The sequence below is a fragment of the Echeneis naucrates genome, chromosome 24 (genome assembly GCF_900963305.1).
Source record: "Echeneis naucrates chromosome 24, fEcheNa1.1, whole genome shotgun sequence".
Taxonomy (NCBI): Eukaryota; Metazoa; Chordata; class Actinopteri; order Carangiformes; family Echeneidae; genus Echeneis; species Echeneis naucrates.
Window position 1 is genome coordinate 9,967,298 of NC_042534.1, and position 22,319 is coordinate 9,989,616.

At 40.9% G+C, this 22,319-nt stretch overlaps 1 protein-coding gene and 1 long non-coding RNA gene across 4 annotated transcripts in view; both read right to left on the reverse strand.

Moving 5' to 3' along the window:
• Positions 1-6,172, reverse strand: part of LOC115037730 (uncharacterized) — a 42,877-nt gene extending 36,705 nt beyond the window's left edge. Inside the window, exons 1-2 of the long non-coding RNA XR_003840472.1 lie at positions 5,904-6,172; positions 733-847 (exon numbers count right to left, since the gene is read on the reverse strand). This is a non-coding gene — a long non-coding RNA (uncharacterized LOC115037730). The remainder of the gene's footprint in view (positions 1-732; positions 848-5,903) is intronic.
• A 6,595-nt stretch (positions 6,173-12,767) lies between these two features.
• The window catches only part of nbas (NBAS subunit of NRZ tethering complex), a 122,656-nt gene continuing 113,104 nt past the window's right edge, over positions 12,768-22,319 (reverse strand). For all 3 annotated transcript variants that reach the window (XM_029496822.1, XM_029496823.1, XM_029496824.1), the window contains exon 53: positions 12,768-13,929. In XM_029496822.1, the coding sequence (XP_029352682.1) occupies positions 13,654-13,929 (276 nt within the window). In that variant the 3' untranslated portion in view covers positions 12,768-13,653. The remainder of the gene's footprint in view (positions 13,930-22,319) is intronic.

The following is a 22,319-nucleotide window of genomic DNA, read 5'->3' on the forward strand; positions in this document are numbered from 1 at the left end:
AAAGAATCAAAAAATATTTTATTCTTCTAACGCCTTATATGAGCCCTCCTACCTGCAGGGTGAAGAATAATGTGCGCCTGCCTTGCTCAGTGAGACTCATTTTGCCATTACTAACCTAACCTAGCCTCACCCTAACCAGGATTGAAAGAAGTTAATATCCATAAAGCATTTAAAAATCCCAAGCAACGAATTCAACTACAGCAAAACTTCAGAAAGCCAAAGCTAACCGCCAGGGAGCCTGATTGGAAATGTCAAGCAGCTTTTAAGGCACAAAGACAAGCCGTTAAAAGAGTTGGCGTGACACTGTGTTTTAATATTCCATCTAGCATGCACCTTTGGAAATGTCATCGCTGCATTTGAGCTCTGTGTGATGGAAAGGCAGCCGCTTGATTACAGTCATCATCCTTTCAGCCAGCCAAGACTTGAAAATGCATTTAGTGAAAATCCACTTGAAAATGTACAAACACTCCCACACAAACAGCTGCACACACGTTTAGATGCATACTTTTTAAATCACATATTCACAAATATCAGTGCTGTTTAGGAAACGGAAACATTCCACATCCTGACAACTTCATACACCTGTTGAATCATTTGATATATCTGATATCTTTCCATTCACACACACAAAATCGCATATGCACATACAGACATTCTCAAAGATCAAAGGGAGTTGCAAAGGCTTTCCGCCATGCAAATGTTACCTCAAATGTTCACTCTTCCACTGCTTACCTGTTTCTGAGTCCCGGTGGACGCCGGAGCCAATCCCAGGTCGCACTGGGGCGAGGGCGGGGCCACCCTGGACAGGTCGCCGGTCCAACACAGAGACAGACAGAAAGCAGAGGACCTGGAAGAAACCCACACAAACATGCAAATTACACACAGAAAGACCCTGCAAACTTCTTGTTGTGAGGCAACAGCTGTAACCATTATGCTGCTGTGCTGCTCACCTCAAGCGTCGTGTTTACCAAAAGCATGATTACACTATTACAGTACCTCTGTGTACTAAGGGTGCAACTTGGCATTGCAAAACAATCATTCAGCCCAAAGATCGACATAAGTACACTAAAAACTTTTGCATTTGGGATTCAAATTTTCCAAATCAATTACACTATAGTGCACAAAACGTAGGACAATGTGAATTGACTTTCCATTTAGTTACGATAGAAATTAGTAGGGATGAGGAAATTGACAGAAAGCTTTTACATTATTGTGTCTGTTGCAGGACTGATTGTGTATGAGAGCAAGCTCGATCAGTTTGTGATCAGACAAATAATCCACATGTTCTGCTTCTTAGTGCCCCCAAATATAAGTGCCATTCATTAGTCACTTTTATATTGACTATTGGTGTAATGGAAAAAGCCTCACCAGAAGAAAAAAGGGTTTTGCTGAGGGGATAAATTAACAAGTACACAAACCGCCACAGATGTCGACTTAATTAGTCATTAGAGAGCTGCATTAATTTAGCTCAACTCAATTAGACTTTTAAACCTAATCAACAATCTTTTTTTTGCCTCAGAACAAGCCAGTCTATCTTTATTTTTTCCACTTGTCTTCTCTGTTGTTTTTCTTTTTTTTTCCTTCAGACAGCGCATTCTCAATTTTCTTGGGTATTGAATAGGATTTGTCAAAATAGTTGGGAAAATTTTATCTTGATCCCTCCATGTTTAAATCATATCTGGTAAACACCTTTTGATTGGCTCGGACTCGTTGTGGAACAGAGGCCACGGCCCCCAAACCAATCAGCCACAATGCTTCTGTTTGAGCCCATTGATTGGCGCCTGGTCAAGATTCAATTTGAAATGTGAACATGCATTGATTCGCGGTCGTGTCTACGAGTTTACGAGTCCACGTGTTAACACAAACGTGAGCCATGGGAGATTTTGGGACAGGGTGTGGGACGGTTATTACAGAGCACGACCACACAAACACACAGCTGATGTGTACAGACAGTATTTGGTAGGATTAAAGTTCCTTTGTAGCACATTTAGCACATAGATTACTGCCTCTGTGATTATCCCAGCCTGCCCTATTGTGTTGCACCTGTCTTGTTGTCGCCCCCCCTCTTGTGTATTTATAGTAGAAAGGTACCAGTACCAGTAGCTCTGTGTGCTGTGTGTGCCTTTGTGTGCCCCACCTTTGGTCCATAAATTGACGATCAAATTACTGTTTACTTTAGTTTTCCCCACTCAGTGAGATCTGTGCAGAAAACACAAGGCGATCTGGGATGTTTTTGTATTTGGTTACTATAGCGATGAAATGGGATGAGTAAATTGACAGAAAGCTTTTATATTATTGTGTCCATTGCATTACTGACCATGTATGAAAACAGATGTGGGTTCACTTAAATTCTAATCTGACACTTAATCTTCGCGCAGTGCTGCAAACAGAGACGGGGAGAAGAAGCGGATTCAGATTTATACAGACGCTGCAGGTGAGTGGGTCATCCATTAGTGAGCCTTTTATTGACTATTGGTGTATCGGAAAAAGCCTCAACACAAGAAAAATGGGTTTTGTTGAGAGGCTAAATTAACAAGTACACAAACTGCCACAGATGTCAACTTAATTAGTCACTGGAGAGCTGCATTAATCTTGCAGAACTCAATTAGACTTCTCAAACTGAATCAACACTGTATTTGCCTCAGAAACCAGAAGAAGCCAGACTCTATCTTTATTTGAATCTTCTAACCGTCTTTTCTTAAGACAGCACCTTTTCCTTTTTTTTCCTACTGTTGCAATAAGTGTGAGAAAATAGATGGAAAATTTTACTTTTGATGCCCTCATTTTTGAAGTATTTCAGGTCACCACAATTGTTGTTTTTTTTTTGCACTCCACAAAGTACACAACTTACAGGTGCAATATTATTACCGCATCCAACTGTTCAAGAGGTTGGCGAGTCTGCGTGTGATCCAAGATGATCTAAGTGAAACACATCTGATTCATACATCCGGCTTGGTAGTCAGCGCTCTTTGAATTCACACTACTTTTAGTACATTTACTTTGTATTACATCACTCTTCAACTGAATAAAAGAACATCTGTAGATTTAGGGCCAATGATGTGTCAAGCAATTGACTGTTAAATTGATTTTTTTTTTTTTCCTCTTTAATGCAACATTGTGAACTTGTCATTGGGGTCCATTAGCAGCAGGAAACTTTAATTTTTGAAGCATGGCGACATCAAATTTTCATTTTTCAAGTCAGTTTCAAAGAATACTGATCTGGACAAATGTATGGTTGCTGTGATCGTTCTCCGTGGTCATACCGGCAGTGAAAAGAGAAAAGGTGCTGGGGAATAAATTTCACTGTTCTTGGTCACTGGAAAAATTGTGTTTTAAAAGTTGAAAATTATTTTGAGACTCATCAATTTGAATTATTTACAGTTACATTAATGATTACATGAATTGATTTTCACTTTCCAAATAATTTCATAAAACAGAAGATATTAGCCTTAAATTACAAGAAAGGCCACTACACTCCGGTGCCATTTACACTAATAAGTTCCTTGGATGGCAAACAACCTGTTTTCTCTTTTGGCTCTTTGATGATGTTGTATTGCTAAATTTTGTCGATACATTTGTTGGGTAATGTCTTCAAAATGAAGAGAAATCATGTCTGAAAGCATGAAAATGAGGAACAAAAAACAAAAACAAACAAACAAACTGAATATGCCTTTCAGCACATTCCAATAGCGTGTGGATTGAAGCTTTCCCTGACTGCAGCTGAGTCACGTTGAGGAGCAATCAGCACGATGACCCAACCAGCAAGGAGATGACATTGTTTTGCCTCACTCCACTGACAGATGAGTATCTTTTAGGTAATTAAGATGTCACAAACACACATGAGGAGAGAAGCTGATTGACATAGATGTGACTGAGACAGGTATCTAAATATGGAAGACAACATGAGGTAAAGTAATTTGCCTCAGGGCACACAAGGCAACATGAGCTAACAATGTGACAAACAAGCACAACTTCCTTCTTTTTCCCAACACTAACATGTATATACATCGACTTTCTCAAAGGGACAAACACAAACACACACACGCACACACTCGTTCTATCTTTTCTTAATTAGCCTAAAGCCCTGTTGTCTGGTTTCAGCTCTTCTTCTCAGCATGGTGCCACTGCTTCTGTTAGTTAAGATTTCAGCTCCACTGCACCCTCCCTCCTTCTCGCTCATTCTGTCTCACCCTTCTCTCTCTGTCTCTCGCTAACACACACATTACTGCTCATTTTAGCTGTCTTTTGCTGCTGGCAGACACACACACACACACACCTTTCTCACTTTGGCCTAATCTCTATGTTCCGTTCTTGATTCATCACTTTTCATGTTACTCAAAATCACACACACAAGCACTCTACATCCTCCCCTTTGCCTTGCCTTGTTGTCTTGCAGGCTTTTAGTCCACCACTCCCCTCTCATCGTCTCACCCCAATGTCTCTAACAAATGCCCAGCACACACACGGATGGAAGTGTTTTGCGGAGTGTTGCTATGGTTACGATGATCCTTGCTGTTCATCGCAAGGCCGGCAGGACATCCGCAGGGTGAGTAGCAGGTAGCTGGAGTTGATGGTTGAGTGTTCATTTCATGCTGGGGGTGGAGATGGAGAAAGAGGGGCAGATGCTGTGTGTGTGTGTGTAAGTAGGAAGGAAGAGGGGTTGGTGGGAGAATGAGACGGAGAGAAAGAAGATGTGAGTGTGTGAGTGAACACAACCTGATCCTCCGGAGTGCCCAGTCGTCCCACTCTTTGAACACGCTGGTGTTGTTTACCCCGGCAGCAGCCCTTATCATCATCATCAAAGCCTGTAAGTGACACACTCCAAATCAAACTGTTCCATGCCTGGCCCCCCACCACCACCACCTCCCTTGTCCGCCTCATCCTCCTCCTTTACAATCACCATGGTAACTGATTGCCTCATTCTCCATTGGTTTGAATCCCTCAGAAACGCAAACACCTGTTGTTCCCGTTGTTCCTGCTTTTTTTGTGGGTGAGCCTCATTTTGTCTGTCATTATGTTGTTGTTTTTTTTTTTTAAGAAAAGTTTTGGTCACAGCAAACAAGAAACTCATAAACAGTTGCAGGTGTATCTGCATATGCATAAACATTCTTCCTGACCCTTGTTGAAATAAACCTTATAAAGACCCCAAGAATTTGTTTGCTCTACCAGCTTTTTACTGCAGGTGATGTTTATATTAACATGAAATTTAGACATTTAAATATCCCATCCTAAGTTTAGTGCTCATTTAATGAGCTAGGCTAACCCCATTAATTTTCTAAATTTATTCTGTCAAATTATTTATATAATTATTTAATATTGAGGATTGGTACGTCCCATTGGTAGTGGTATGAACTACTACATTTCCCAGTGATTATAGAGACCCAACACACACAGACTTTACATATTAAACATTTTGAGGATTGCTCATACAGCAAATGGACTCGAAACACACAATCCTCCTACTCTATCCAAAGGTGTTTTTTTTTTTTTTTTTTTTAATCAGACAGCCTACACTGTCGTAGGAAGCAAAGGTCTCCTGAACTATCCCTTTCACTGTGCGTGTGACGTGTTTAAAGGCTGAGGTCACTGGAGTCGAAATGAAGCCGAGCTCAAGCATAGGAGCCGAGGAGAAAACAGTCTGTGTTAAAGCAGGTAATTTTCTGCATTCAGCCAAAGAGATAGACATCAATGAATCTCTGATTGCTGAAGAAGAGACACTAAATGCAGCACAGACACACACAAATAACCACATAGAGGAGAGAGAGAGAATTTATATTCTGCACTCATGGTCTCTGTGCACACACAAAACCATACAAGTGAGCTACATGTTTCCTAAAACACACACTCACCCACAAAGACACACCACTGATGAAACTTTTACTTCACTTAGTGTGAAGAATTACCCAGACTCTTCACCCTCCCTCCATTCCTCCTTCATTTGAAGTATTAAAAAGAGACAGCAGATAGATTTTTTTTGTGTTGCAGAGCTGAAATGTATCGTATCCACAGCATTCAGTGTTTTTCCCCTCACGTTTTATGTTGCAGCCTGACACTAAAATTCATTTTAAATTTCATCTACAATCAACATCCCATGATCATAAAACAAAACCTCGACTTGCGCTTTGTCTAATTCCTCAGCTCTGTCCTGAGACATGCACAAACAATTTCCAGTCATTCTGGATCCCCAGTTTTACTCCTCCGCCCACACTGTTCTGTCCGCGGTCTCAAACCAGCTTTCCACCTCCTCTACAGCTTTCACTTTCTATTTGCTAAACAACAGAGCAACCTGCCAGTTTGAGAACCATATGGCAGTTAGTAACAGGGGGAGATTGTGAATACGGGTGCCTGTAATAGGGGATGAGGAGTAGATGCCAATTTGTGCAGTACAGCCCATTTCTGAGATTTTTTTTTTTTTCTCCATCCTCAATTTAATAAAACAACTGTTATGGAAAGAAATTTCATGTTCATAGATCCAATTTTCTCAAGCTCAGAGACCTTTTTATTTGTGATGCCATAATCTCATGTTGCTCTTGCTTTATCACGTTGGGCTGTTTGATAATAGAGAATTTCTCTTGTTATTCTAACAGGGGTATTCACACAGGCAGAACTGTTTCTATAGCATCACAACACAAACGTACCATATTGATCTATTATTGAAAGTTCAAATCTATCAGACTTTTTAACAGCATTGGGAGTTGAAGTTACGTGTCTCCAATGCAAATTAACCAGTTTCATCAATTTTGTCAAATGAAATGTCACTTTCCTTTTGAACAGCGGCCTCATTCTGCCATGGCTCAACATATGAGAGGAACCGTATGCTGCTAGCAAAGTGTTTCGCTTGTTTTAGAACATCTTTAAAGGCTGGAATTTTTCAAAATGAAATTTGACACTACAGCTGTGAAGTTTCGATTAATTCTAAAATGATTACACAGAGAGCAATTTCAACGTGGGCCATTTTTTACAAAGAGTTACTTCACTGCATTATGCTGGTGGACTTTTGTGTCCAATTAATAGATTAGTTCCATGCAATCAGAGGTCAATCGCAGCCATCAAGCATAATGTTGCTTTCTTGTTATAATGTAGCTACTTTCTGATTAAAACCAAACTTTTAGAGAAATAACTAAAATGCCAGGAAAAAAATGTTGGGAAGAGAACACTTTGATATTTTAGCTTGGCTTACTTTCCTTCAGGGTTTATGACCTAAGGTACAACCAGCCTTCTGAGAGAGATCAGGATGTTTTGTCTCCACTTTTCCAGCACTGTCATCTTATTCATCTATAAGTCTATTGATTATCCACTGTATAACCTCAGAATATTATCATACATCATTAGGTTCCTTCCATCTCTTTTACTTACTTGGGATCTGGTGGCCAGCTTCAGCAGTTTCTCACTGCTACCATCAACCTCTTCCGCAAACGCTCCTTAGTTACGCGGATCACTGCGCTCACAATCACTGAGAACATTCATCCTAGTGTGCATGCTACGCTAAAGGATCAACAAGTCACAGCCGTTAGCAGAACCACAGAAAAAGACAATGACAGTATAAAAAAGACAAATCTGTCACAGTATGTAAGATGTTACAGTCAACAAAGGATTAAGCACAACTCCATGGAAATGCTCATGTGAACTAACTGGCAACAAAAATCTGACTGGTACGTAAACACAACCCAGCTTGGGGCTGACCTCAAACAGGCATTATTTAATACGTCAAGTATATGCCTGACAAAGAGTCAGCTAAACTGTGTTATTGTTGTTTTTTTGTTTTGTTTTTTTTTAACCGAAAAAGCTGAAACTGCACTTCGATCCAACACCCAGACTTTCCCTTACTCTCCCTTCTTTCTTTTTTCTCCGTATTATTTCTGTGCTTCAGTAATTTCCTGCATCTCTTGCCTGTCCAACATTTCACAGGTCTACAGCCCTCTGCTTTGAAAGCTGTGTGAATCCTACTGTATCTAACAGAGGGGCTTTTGTGTGCAGAAGTACAGGCGGTGCCAGACAGACAGTCACTCTGTGGAGGGCAAGATTATGGGTCAAAGACAGACAAGGCAGGATGGATAAAAATGATAGAGGTAAATGAAACAAACATGGCTTTGGAAAATGAATGAATATCCAGGACACTGTTGACAAGTTAAAACATGTGAGGGATTTCCTGGAATGCAAAAACAATCTTTTTACTCCCTGTTATCTTCCTTCATGTTTCCTTCTCTCACACTGCAGATGCCACAAAGGACTCTTAGGCACAAGTTAAATGCCTTGTTTCAAAGAGATTACCTCCATTCAGCAGAGGAGAGAGAGTTTGCAAGATCCTGTCTCATTCAACTTCCACTTGGGAGGACAGAAATTCTTTTTTGTCCTCACCACCCACAGCCCCATCACCTTCTGGATGGATTGTGATGATGGCTCACACAGCCTGCATAGACAGCTTTGTCTGACTGCTAAAAAAAAAAAAAAAAGGATGCTGACACTTGACAGGTTGCGAAGCAGCGGTAGGGGAATTAGACCTTACCATTTCGCCAACTTGCTTGCCGTTTGTCTGTGCACACATGCCTAAAAAGAGCCCCAAAAAAATTGTTAATTTTGTTAAATATGAAAATTCACCTAATAAACAAGTTCATTAACAGGCCATCTTACCATGTACCGCCACTGGGAATCAGCAGGTGTAAAAACAGGCATTTTTCATTATTTCTTCAAATTCATAATTAAGTGAAATTATAAATCCTGTATTCGTGTAACAGAACAGAGATAATCAATGTCAAGAGTAAAATGAAAAGTGTAAAGAAACTACAAAGATGGAAATTCTTGCCCACGCAATTAATGTGTGTGTGTGCGTTGTGAGCATGTTGGGTCCTCCTGAGCACTACGCTGTGTGAATGAGAAAGGGGTTTGTAAAAAGGTTCAACTTGAATGCTCAATCAAGCCAGTAAAAGTGAAATTATATGTCAGGTATTTATGAGAGGGTGGTGCAATCTGAAAAGGAACTTGAAGGCTGCAATCCAAGCAGACGGAGGCCCTTTCATCCTCAGCATGGCTTTTTCGGCACTGACTTTTCAGGGTTCTTAAAATTATGAATTTTGTGATGACGAGTTTCTACATAAAAAACAATGTTGGTTTTAATAGAGATTGGGACATTTTGGACACTTCCAAAATCTGTTGTTTATTTTAAACACACAAAAAAACCCCAAAACCTTTAGAGATTTAAAGAAATTACAGATATGCAAATCAGGAGAGAATACTGAAAGTGGCTGTGAGATAAGTACGCCGATCATTGCTGATTAGATCACATAGGGAAATAAGCATTAATTAGCTACATCATTCATCGTATGAAGTGATTAAATCTATACTCTGACAGACGTGCAATTCTGTCGAACATTAGACCTCGGTGATGATACTAATGGATGTGACCTGGAGTGAAATCCTCCGTGAGCGTGAGCTGATTGGACGGCAATGAAATCTGAAGCTGGAGGGATGGAAGCATGCCAGCGCGGCACGGAAACACTAAATGGCCACTGATGCCAGCAAAGAACAGTTTAGAGATCCAAACGGAACATTTAATGCTTGTCAATGAATGTGGTTCTCCCACCAGACCCACTGAAGAAAACCATCTTTTTACAGCTAAATAATCCACTTCTTCCAGTTAGTCACTCACCATTTGGGCAGGAGTGGAGTGGGTGTTTGAAACTTTTGCAGTGAAAACAGTTGCCTGGTGTGACCAAAAAAATGTCACAAGAGCAGTTAGATTGAACCAGAACACAACAGTAGAAGCAGTAATGAATGTAATGAACTGAAAGGAGCCTTAAAAAAAAAAAAAAAAAGACGTGTTGAGGAGAACTGCAGTGTATGTTATGCCCACATTACAACATTTTAGTTTCAAGAAGCCTTTTTTTTTTCACGCTTTTTACATCCACACAAGCAATAATGTATCTACAACAATGTAGAAACCCCCACAGTCCAATCAGCCTCAGGCGTGAGTGGCCTCACGGTCTTCGCAAGCAGCTGTTGTGTCGTTAAGATTATGCATTTAAACAACACAGCAGTCTTTTTTGTTACTCGTTCATGGTTTGGTTTTGTTTTTTCCGCAGAAAATGTGCTTATGCATATATTTTCAAGAGTCTCAATATGGATGCAGGTTGTTTGTTATATCTAAAATGCTTTGAGCACAGTTGATGTAGCCAACAATGGTTTGCTCACTATGGAAACAAACACCGTCCACATCTAACATAAATGTGTTTTTAATATAAAAAATTTCGATCATAGCAGCTTTAAACAGAACAGGAGCTCTGCTTTAATCAGGCACTTGTAGTGGAAAAGGAAGCATAAATACAAGTACTTGAAATGAAGTGACAAAACTGCTCACATTAAATATTTTCACTCTGTATCTTTGCTTAAAAGAGAAGCTACTGCTGATAATTAACATGCACGGTGTGTTTGCGGATAGTCACTGAGAAGCTGTGTGGTAGTGGAGTGTGTGTGCGCGTTTAAGCAAACAAGCATACAAATGCTCCCAGGAGTTTATGGGGATCAGCTCAGCTAATCAAGACAGGTCAAAACACCTCGCCAGTGAAAACATTGCAGTGCTAATCCACTTGGCCCTCACTCCTTCTCTCGCACCTCTCCTTTTCTGAAATTCTAATATCTCCGTTTATCACTTTGGACATTTGATTTGTTTTCATGTTCTACCACTTTCCATTCTCCGCTCCTAGTTTTCTACATATTTTCCCTAAATGACAGTTCTCTGCTTCTTCTCGCTCAGATGCAGCGACTGTTAGGTCAATTGGCTGAATGTAAGATGTATTACACCAGAAACTTATACCTGGTGGTGTTGGTGTGGTCAACTTGATGAATGGAGGATATAACACTTCAGGACTGAATGCACAAGGTTTCCTGTAATGAAATTAGCTTAGCACAAAGAGTTGATTTCATGCTGGCCGGGACAAAAGGTGGAGTCCTGCTGCAGCTCAAGGAAACAAACTTGGGCCAATTACTATCAGAGACCAATTCAATTCAATTTGTAGTGGTTGGAGAACTTGTCTCTGACACAACTGGTGTGTATTTTCTTATGCCTGCAAATCCCCGTCATCCTTTTAACCGTCAACATCCCACACCGACTTAGAGTGGCACGAATGGAAGCATCATGATTTATGAGGGACGTTGCAGGTGGAGAAAATGACCCATTAATCTCTACAGTATTATTTTATTTCTCGGTATAATGCTGACATCATCGACACAGCCAGGCCCTTCACAAAGCCCATCTGATAGCTCCGTGTTTGGCTGTATTTTCCTGTGACCTATCAGTGACACAAGCATTGTCTCATTTTCCCCTCTCTCCTCCACAGGTGGCCAGATTCATTACTCCCTTGTTTGATATATAGACCATCCCCCCGCCCCCAGCTTTTATGAATGGGCTTGAAACACAGCAATATTGCTGTCAGGGTAAATACCTCTGAGCCACAGCCCTTTATTCAATTTCTGGCCTTTCGGGGATATGAGCTACTCCACTCTGACAGCTATTTAAAATGTTGCCCGTCAAAGTGAATTACTGTTGAATTTTTCACAATGTAGAAATAATATATATTCTTATTTAGGCCAGCCTAAAAGTATTGCAAATGACAGAGAGTTAGGCAGGCAAGGAGGCTTCACTGTGCGCTCAAACAAGACATGAAATAAAAAGAATTTGAAGAGTTTCACTTATGTTTTGTCTTTGGGGGAGGAGAAAAAGTTTTACAAGTTTAAAAAACAAACAAACAAACAAAAAAGCACTTACAGATGTCCTGATGGATTTTATTCCATAATTAAGGGATCAAGTGCAGCAGGAGAAAGTTAACAAGCAAATATGGAGACGCGATCTGCTTTTTAGTGCCTGAACAGATTTAAATGGGCCTTGAAGCCATTGATGCCACAACTCCATACGGTGGCCATCAACTACATTTACAGCGAGTCTTCAACAAGCTGCATCTGGGTAATTAACTAAAACACCATGCAGACGTGAGCACGGGACTTTTATAGCCACTCGCAGACATTTTCCCCCAATCAGCTTGAGCAGGGATCCATTGCCGGCACCAAGAAAAATAGGTTATTATTATCTTAAAAGCTGTTGATCATAGTGTTTGTATGAGGTATTGGTTTTTCTGTCTTCAGGAGGAAAAAGATCGCCTGATAATCTCATAAGATTCAGTGAGAGGAAAAAGACGCTCTTTCAAAACCAATTACCAGCCAAACACCATGTTCCTGCCATCTGTTTATCAAAAGAAAAAAGAAAACGGGCCAAAGACTTTGACAGATAAGACATATTATACCCCTGGATTAAAAAAAAAAAAAAATCATTATCCTGCCCTTAATATCAATAAAATTATTTTCCTGTTATGTCCTATTATTGCATTATTATTATGCGTTTTTCGGAATAAGCAGTTATAGAGTTGAGTTGAAAACAATCTCTTGCTGACCAGATGAAGGACTTAACTGTTTTTGAAACGACTGTGTAACAAAATAAGAAATACATTTGAGGAGAAGCGAGACACATATGCTTCACGCAGAGAGTTGCAATTATCTCACAACAATGTGAAAACGGCGTAATGCAAATGCTTTATGTGCAATCAATTCTTAACTACAAGCCATTCATTAAAAAGAAAAGTAAAACTGTGCAATGTTTGCAGGGTCAACTATAGAAAAGCGGTTCCCACTTGTACGTCGAAAGGATTGCTCGAAGTTTCCCACGCTAATGTAAAGAAATGAATGCTTTGCAATAAAAATGAAAATATGAGTCGTCATCATGTTGTTGGTTTTGTCTTTATTTCTCTTGGAGGTGGGAGAGATGAAACCTGCACTTTATACAATAAAACACACAATGATGACAGAATCATCATTTGCTTGTGTGAACACACATGCACTTTGGTTCTAATCATCATTAGCTCTACATGATATTACCGGGGCGTCGGTGCTCGTATAGGGTATTTGCGCGCCTCGATACACACATACACGCGTACACACTGGGTGCGGGGCAGCTGCGGGGATAATTTGTTTAGAAGGAATTAATTAGACATTATTAGGGGGAAAACAATGGAGCAGAGGCAGGGTGTTTAACGATGGGATGTCAAAGAGGCAAACCTGTCACGGAACAATAGGCTAATATTCACCCACTGCTTCTCGGCTACTGCTCAATTACTTTATCACATAAAGGGATGCAGACACACACACACACACACAAATACACAAAAATAAATGCAAGCAAAAAATCACATTTTCTAATTAGCCATCAGTCTGAACAATCATTCATGACGCAGAGACAGCAGAGCTTTTATGCATGTGTGCGTGTGCATGTGTGTGTGTTTCTAGTTGAGCAGATGTTTCACCATTAAAGGTACCCGCTCTTTTACCTTAAAGGGGGGTACTGCAGCTGCTGCTGAAGCATCCTCAGTTGATGAACTGGAATACCAATTACAGAACAAACTGCAGAGGTACAGCCTGAGATCATTTCAATTCTCCACTCACGCTACTTTCCTCAGATTTGAATCCAAACCAATTCTGCTCCTCTCTCGACACCTTGCAGCTCTCCGGTCCTAAAGCTTCTTTATCACTTGTTGTCTGTGGCTGCTGTCCAAAACGCCTCCCCGCCTTTACCTTTCCTTCAGACCCCCCCCCCTCTCATCCCTGCCCCCATCACAGCCACTTCCTGAGAACGGCCAAGGCGGTGTTGAAGGTAAACTGAGCCTGGTGGGTGCCACGGTAAGCTAGCAGCAGGGAGCCTGCCTCGGGCCTGTGGCCTGCTGCCACCAGCTCAGCAGCGGCTCTCTCCACGTCCCAGCCGCGCTCGTGCTGGTGGGACAGCATGTGGGAGCTGAGCAGGGGGTATATGGCAGAGGAGACGCAGCCCACCAGGAGGCCGGCATCCAAGAGCAATGACAGGAGCTCCGAGTCGCAGGAGGCAGCATTCTCCTGGGGCGGAAAGAAAGGGAGGAAAGGTGTAAACGTGGCAGTACACTCAGTTCATGCCTGTGAAAAGCCAAAGGATACAGACAGAACTTCTCTGCCTGGTAACCAGCAGTCATTCACCTGATCCACTTCATACTGCACACCGACTAGCTGGTAAAACAGTGAAAGCGAGATTTAACAAGTCTGTAGGAATAACCATTGTAGCTTCTTCCTGCAGTGACAGGATGTGGTGTGTAATTACAATGTTACATGAAGAAATCTGATGAGGTAGCACAATGGGTTGACCTGTGGCCACCACTAGTCCCATGACAAGTTGCCTTGCAAACACGCGCACACAAAAACACAAACACACAGCAGCTAGCCCTCTAATAAAACCTTCATTCACTGTGGACAGCCTATTTGTCATCTCCTAAGAGCAGGGTTAGTCATGAGAAAATCCAGTACAAACTCACACACAAACACACACATGCATGCACGGGTACACAAAAGCAAATGTTTGCCTTCTTTTTACTTATTTCTGCTTCGAGCGTTTGAGCCCACAAAACAAAGAACACGTGTTTAAACAGCCACAAACAGACCATCCCATAACATTTTAATCACATCTTCCGTCTCTTTATATCAGTGCAGCGCAGGCAAACAGCTAAATGGCGCTGGGGCTGCGGTGGGTGGTTTACACGGCACAGAGAAGCAGGGCTGAGTGCTGGGTTGGAAAGACCTTCACTCTGCCGCTCTTTGTGACTTAGCCCATCTCCTCAGAACACTCTCACCTGTTTGCTCTCTCTATTATTAAGTCAGCACTTACTCAACTATACACACTTTGTGTGTGTGTGTGTGTGTGTGTGTGTGTGTGTGTGTGTGTGTGCTCACATAGACAACAGTAAATCCCTTTTGGAGTATTTTTGGAGCTGAGGCAGATCAATTATACATGTGGAGCTCATGTCTTTGCAGTAGAGAAAGGGAACAGAGCCAGATGTATTTCTCTCTCACCTCCAACATCTCTCATTTTTTTACCACCCTCTCCCTCTTTCTCAATTTTCTCTCCTTGAAGGAAAATTCATCCTCAAAAAAATAAAACACTTTCAAAATGATCACTTTAAACTGTGATGATGGATATTAGTGAAACCGAACTTCTCACTTGAGAGTTCTAAGAAACTGATTGTCATTGCTGATGACACAATCCACTTACGGAATTACAGATCTTATTTTGCAGATTTTGCAGATAAAATAACTTTCACTTGCGGTGACCAACACAGATCTGTCACAAGATTTACAGTGTCTGTAAAAGGGTTCTGGATTTAAATGTATTTACCATTCAAACGCAAATTCATGGTCCCTTTGGTTTTGGAAGAAAAGAAGACAGATGCTTGACGTATGACACTTAAAAAAAACAACAAAAAAAACAAAACAAAACACAGCATGTCATGCATGACGGGGAACCAGACGAGTCATGACAAGTTGGGAGAGGGAATGGGACCACAGAGACAAGTTTCACTGAGGAACTCTGAGTCTTAAGACAAACGCAGATGAGGAGGCCATCCAGTTATAATGAACATTAAAGGAGAGACAGACAAGAGAGCTGGGACGGCTTAGGAGTGCTGAAAATGTATGACAGGGAAAGATGGAGAGAGCAGGCCAGAGAGGAGAAAGGCAGACATGCACTGAGAGCATCACATGCATACATTTTTAAGTGCACCAACTGTTTCCAAGGGATGAATACACAGCAGAACCAAGGAAAGGAAGCTCAAAACAACTTAACAGCTTCCGCTTCAAACTTTTGAAGAACAACTGCTTGTGTGAAGCGACACTGAACACTGACCTATTTTTAATTTCAGTGTCACAGAAAGATGATTTCAAATGTGATGGGAGACGAAACAATTATCCTTCAGAAATCTGACATAAGCACCTAATTTTTCCCTCACTCCTTTCAGTTGTTAGATAATTAGGCTTCTTATAAACAATCAATGGAGATGATTTAAACCCATTTATTTGGAGGTGAGCATGCTAGTATAGCTATAGCAAGCACTATAATTTAAAGTTGGATGCTGATAACAGAGATGTAGGCAATATTTTCATGTAAAACCTGACAATATGCGGTGTTGTTAGTTTTGTTTTTGTTGCCCATTGCACATTACCTAGTCTGGGCTATAACATGGTGAATATAATCTTATCACCAACTCAACAGTTTAACGTGAGCATGCGATCATCTGCCAATTAGATTTGAACGCAAACTAGAGCAATGCCTGATGGGAATGTTTTGGACCTGAAGATGGTGCTAGATGGAAAGTTAAGCCTAATTTCATGGTACTTGTTACCAAAGCTGTTGGGTCATTTGACTGAAAAAACTACAGAAGTCAACCACTTGCCCCACAGGAAATGTGAGGACATTCATCCATCCCATTATTTGGGGACCATGAATGATTGTTGAGTGGATATTTCAGTTCAGCTTGACATTGTCCCAACATGTTTTGAATATATCTTTGTCATTCATTTTGTTAATTCTGGACCTGTGGTTCCCTTTGAAGCTGTTAGTCAAATTAAAGGCTGTACAGTTAATCCAAAGCAGTGCCAGTCCCTAAAAGCCCCTGAGATATTTGCCTGTAATGAAAGCTCACACCTACATAATCCACACAGCCCTGCATGGCACATAGATGAAGACTGCTGAGCACTAGCTGGTGGTGTGCAAAAGTTAGAACATATTTGTGTCTCTCTGACTGAAATGTCTCGCAATATGAACCATCAGGGAGGGGAAATGCAGGTGCCAGCACTGTGGATGCTTCAGATATCACACCTGCAGGGCTGCAGGGGAGGACAGGTTTAGAAAGTACCAACGCGCATAAATTAGCACTCGAGTTCGGGCTGCAGGAGATCTGTGCAGATTTAAAGGACACGGATTCTGTCTTCTTGGTGTAAGCTATGTCCAGAGGGAAAGGAAAGGACTAAGCACATATCGTAAACACACGTCTGCACGCCTCCCAGGCTGTGACTATTTGACGGTTTCAGGAGAGACAGCAGATTTGAGTCTCAAGTCAGTAAGATTGACAGCGGAGCTGTAAATAGATGTCAAGGAGTGGCAGAGAGCTGGAGGGACGGAGGCAGATCTGGATATCAGGGGGGAGCAGATAACTTTACGTCCTTTTTAAAGCGTAACAGCTGGGTCACATTCTCTGCGTTCACACCTTTCCAGAGCATGGCAGACAGCGGTGTCCTGAAGTCCACGTGAGAGAATTCACAGATATTCAACAATCTTCTTCTTCCTTTATATTCTTCACAGAGGATGATGGCATTGATGAGTCATTTTCCTTCTATGCTGTTCCTCCATCTACTGACAAATATAGTCAGTCAAGGACAACACTTATTAATTAATTCAATAACTGATTTGCACTTCTTAGCACTGCCTTATGAAAGCATGGAAATGATGGGCGATAATATTTCCATTTATCAACTTTGAGTGGGATCCCGATATGATCATATATCATTGTTCTCCAGTTTCTGGTGTGTAATTGAATGATTTCAAGCATGCTCTTATTTAAGAAATAATTCAGCATTTTAGGGAAAACACATGCTTTCTTGCTAGGAGCTAGAAAAGAAAGTCAATACCACTCTAATATCTGTCCTTTTAAACCACAGCTGGTGCCAGAAGATAATTAACTTATATCTTGGCGTGTTGATTGGAGTTAAGGAGAAGCAGCTAGTGAGATGAGATGAGAAATTTGTGCTCACATAATGCAGTGAAGGAGATTTTGACAAATATCATACTTGTCACCATGCCAGTTATTTAAGCTCTTTATGGGCTGATTTTTTTTTTTAGTTCAAGGTCAGCTATAACACTCTGCAAAATGGATGCATTTTAGTTGTGGTAATCTACAGCTATGGCATGATTCAGGTCTGTCATGTAAAACGCAGTGACCATACCACCCTGTGAGTCGACTGTAGTGTACCTGCCCAAAATCTGTACATCAAAGCAGACTGACTTCCCTTCTCACCCCTCCACCTCTTTCAAGTTTTCAGTTCCCCCAGCCCTCGCCTTTACAAACAGTTCAGCATAAATAGCATTTGATTGAGGAGGGAATACATTCACCACGCTTTCCTTTCTCTCTCTCTATCTCAAGAGTCCATAGCTGAGAGAACACAAAAACCTGTCCTAGGGTGGATATATTTTTATGCACAAATGTGTGTGTTTGTGTCTGTGTTAGGTTAAAAACCCCTACAAGTCTTGTTGACAGGTTCAAACAACACCTTGTCTAACTCTTCAGTGAAGTGTGTGTGTGTGTGTGTTTCCTTGTGTCAAGCTGGCATTCACAGTGAGTGAATGAACAAACACTCAGTGTGATAAGAAGGACTCACACATCAAACTGCAGCCATAAGATGTCCAACCCCCCGCTCTCGTTCTTGTCATTACTTTCTCATTTCTTGCTGTCTCGCCCCGCGAGAGACAGCCAAGGTTGTTTCCTGCATGTTTTCAGTGGCCGCTAAATGTTGCCTGATTGGTCTGGTCAATTTTTCACACCCTTGTTTTTGATTCTTGCTCCACACGTCTCTCATTTGCTATATGTCTTTCCCCACCTCCCTCTCTCCTTGAGCTAAACCCAGCTGAGAGCTTAATTGGAATTACCGTGCACGTACAATGCCTAATACATAATGCATGGCCGAGCCTTCTTTTATCATTTAAATCATAAAGCTTCTTTGCAATACCAGACAACACACTATCTCCACTCCTCCCTTTCTCGTCCTTTTTTTTCCTTCCTCTGGCTGTTTTTTTTTTTTCCTCATCTCTCCATCTTAACTGTCCCTAGGCTGAAGTGGTGCATCAAACTGTGCACACATACACACACAAAATATCAAACAGTCCTTGCTTACAGCGCGACATGACTGAAAGTGACAGAGGAGGAGGACGTGACGCAAAAAAATAAAACTAAAAGTGGGCTGTGACACACATGAGCAAACACAAATACGCATCAACGCAGCGAGCAAATCAGGGATCAACGCACTGAGTTGCAAGCAAACACAGCTAGATTAACAGGTCCAATATGGCACCAAAGCTGTAAACAAGCCCACTTAAACAAGCAATTAGACACATTATCACTCAATCACACACACACACTGGTGTCTTCACGCCACTACGCAGAAAGACAAAGTGTTTTGTTAAGAGGTCTTGGAATGATTTTTAACCTAATTACCCACACAAGGATAAATGTTTGCAAATTAAAACATGATAAATGTTAAAAATAACAAGGAGAGGTGGAGCAGCCGATTAATGAATGGAAGCAGGGTGAGACACAAGCTGACTTAGCCATACAACCTCCCAGAGAGAGGAAGTATAATAGATATAGGCTTACCAACTGTGTCTATACATTATAACCTTTGGCTGTCCTCACGTCAGACACAGAGAGAGCTGAAAAGAGAGGGCTGAAGCTTCTAGTTTACTTCTTTCAGTCGTGTCCTATTGGGTTGTGAGCTAGCGTTATGAAACCTTGAGTTTGTCATTTGGCCATCCCATCTTGTTTTAGAAGCTATTTGGATAAGAAGGCAGAGCTGAGGAGGAGAATAGGGTGGATCTTCCCGGCTCTGGACTCCTTCCTGATTATCATGCTGGTCGCCATTTGTGGCACAATCTGTCAAAGGCACGGTAGCCTGGCCCTAATGCATACCCTGGTTTATGGTCTATTTTCCTCTAAACGGGACCATCACATAAAAAAATGAACATCATGTTTTATTGAATCAGACTGGCTATTGAGAACATAAGCACATTTACTGAAGTAATAAATCAGCGTTAAATTAGGGCTGTTCTCTCAATGATTTCTATACAGTCTGACTTCTTTTTGAAACCAGTGGAGTCGCCCCCTGATGCTACCTGAAAGCAGGTTTAGGCCCTTCTGCACTTATTTCACTGCACCAAGTCGATATACAGTCTGCAGTCGCTATAGTGTCAGTGTGGGTGTGTTTATGCATATATATATGTATGGAAATGCTGGCAAAAATAACATTAGGGACTCTGCCCTAATCTTTAATCTCTATTTAGAGAATTTAAAAACTAATTTTTCGTCTTACCTATCACCCTAAAGTCCATTTTGTTGTACTTTTAAAAGTTAAAGTTTTTATATTTTACTTCTCATACTTACCATGTAATACAACAACAAACAAGCTCTAATCTTAAAAACAAAAAAACAGTCCCAGTCCTTTCTTGACATCAGCAGCAGAGGATGATGAGACATGCTACTTTATCAAGTCTTTCATTATGCAGGTGTTTAAAACTTGCTCTCATTTTTAACTGAGTCCACTGAGAATTTAAAAATGTTGGCTAGAAAGAGTGTTTTCAATTTTATTTATTTATTTCACCTTTATCTTACCAGGCAGATGCTTGAGATCAAAATGGTCTCTTTTATGAGCACGGCCTGGCCATTTATAATTCAGAGCTAATGGTAGCTGTATCTTTGCATGTAATGCAGCTTTTTATGGCCAAGTGTTTTGCGCATACATGCGGCATGATTTATCTATGCTGTATGTTGTGCTGACAGCTCATTCATATTGGTAGGACGGCTCTTATCAGCCCTTATCTCCAGCTCCCATTATTTAGGCTGAAGTTAACCTCTGGCTTCCTCATCCAGCCCTACAACTTCAGAGAAGTAAGGGGAGGAGGAAATGCTGGAAGGGAGTAACTTTGGGAAAAGACATCGTTCCAACTGAAATCAAATAAAAAGCTGCATACCTGTATTTTTTTGTATCATTAGGACCAAAAGAGTCTACCTTTAAAATCAAAAACATACACTACCAATCAACAGTTTGGACACACTTTCCCATTCATTGGAAAGGGGAAGTGTGACCAAACTTTTGACTGGTAGTATAGCTCCCACTTCTTTCTGACTTTCCTCTTTCCCTCGGTTCTTTGATCCCTACAGCGGCCTTCAACAGAGTTGAGCATACCTATTAGCTTATCACGTCACAGTGAGGCAAGATGCAGCGAATGTGAAGCAATATGAACATGCATCTCACATTACTACAGCACATTACTTCATTTTTTTATTTCCTACACGAGCTGGCGTTCGGTAACAACATTTTAATTAAAAACTAATCTTCAAAATGAATCCTTTTTTAAAATCATAATCTCATGGACATCGTCTATGAAATAAAAGTGTTGATACTGAGGAAAACAACGTGAACACTCATCTGTGACATCAGCGACAGAGCAAAGTGCCAGTGAAGACACAGACACTTTAAGATAAGAGCTGCCAGTCACTCAGACTGACATGTTATTTTCATGTACTTAATCAACGTATGGGCTGATAAATTTATGGTGCATTGTGGCCATTAACCCCAGGCTTATTCACACAGACATGAAAGGGAGGAAAATGAATTGTGCAGCATTTCCGGAAACGTTCTCGTTTATAAGATTAATTACTTTTTTCCTGGTATGTTGGAGTGAAATTGTGACAAAAGACCAAACCTTGGTGAAATGTTTAAAGGTCTGAATAATAACAGTTGAGCTTTCTCAGTGTGCTGGCTGAATTTCTAATGGACCAAACTGAAGTAATGTCAGTGTTCTGATCCTCCCTGGATAACATCTATGGATCTGCTAATGGCCAGCTGCAGACAAGTACAGGCTATTTGTAGATCTGAAAAAAGGCTTCGATCTCGATCATCATAACTTGGGGCCACGTTGTTGACCAAACACGTTACAATATCTGATGCAATGGAAGTCTCTCCTCTTGCAAATGGAACTTGATCAATTTTGGTTCAGAGAGACTGCTTTAAAAGTACTCCAGACATGTCAAACAGTTTTCATTGGAACTGCCTGGTGCCAGAGAAATATACCCTTTTAAAAGTTTACATATGAGTAAAAGAGAGACAGGAGAGGCGGAAGAAGAGAGACATTCAGGACAGAGGTTAGAGCTAGATTCAAAGCCTGGCTGCTGCAGTAAAGATTGAGCCTTCATGGTACACGCTCCGTGAGATGAGCTACCGAAGCACTTTGTAACAAGACAGTTGAAGGCCAAATTGCGTTTGAATTTTTATATATAAACCTTCAACTAAATCCTTTTCACATTCATTGTGTCGTGTGTCGGCAAAATTCAAACCTTTACAAAGAGATAAAATCAAAACTACCCCCAAAATTGTTTTTCTTGAAAACATATAATTTTGCTGAGAATTTCTTTGGAAAATACGACTGATGAAATACCTCTCATACAAAGAATAACTTACACACAAATACACACTCACAGCCTCACAGTCAGTGCAAGCCAACACAGATTTTCAGTCTGATGTAAGATGATCTTTTATCTGTTATCTGCAGATGAACACTTATGAGTTGCCCTAAATGTGTTCCTGCTCATTCAGCTCTTGCAGGCGGCAGAAGTGAAATTATTTCTCAAAGCAATGTGACACACCGCCTGTTGCAC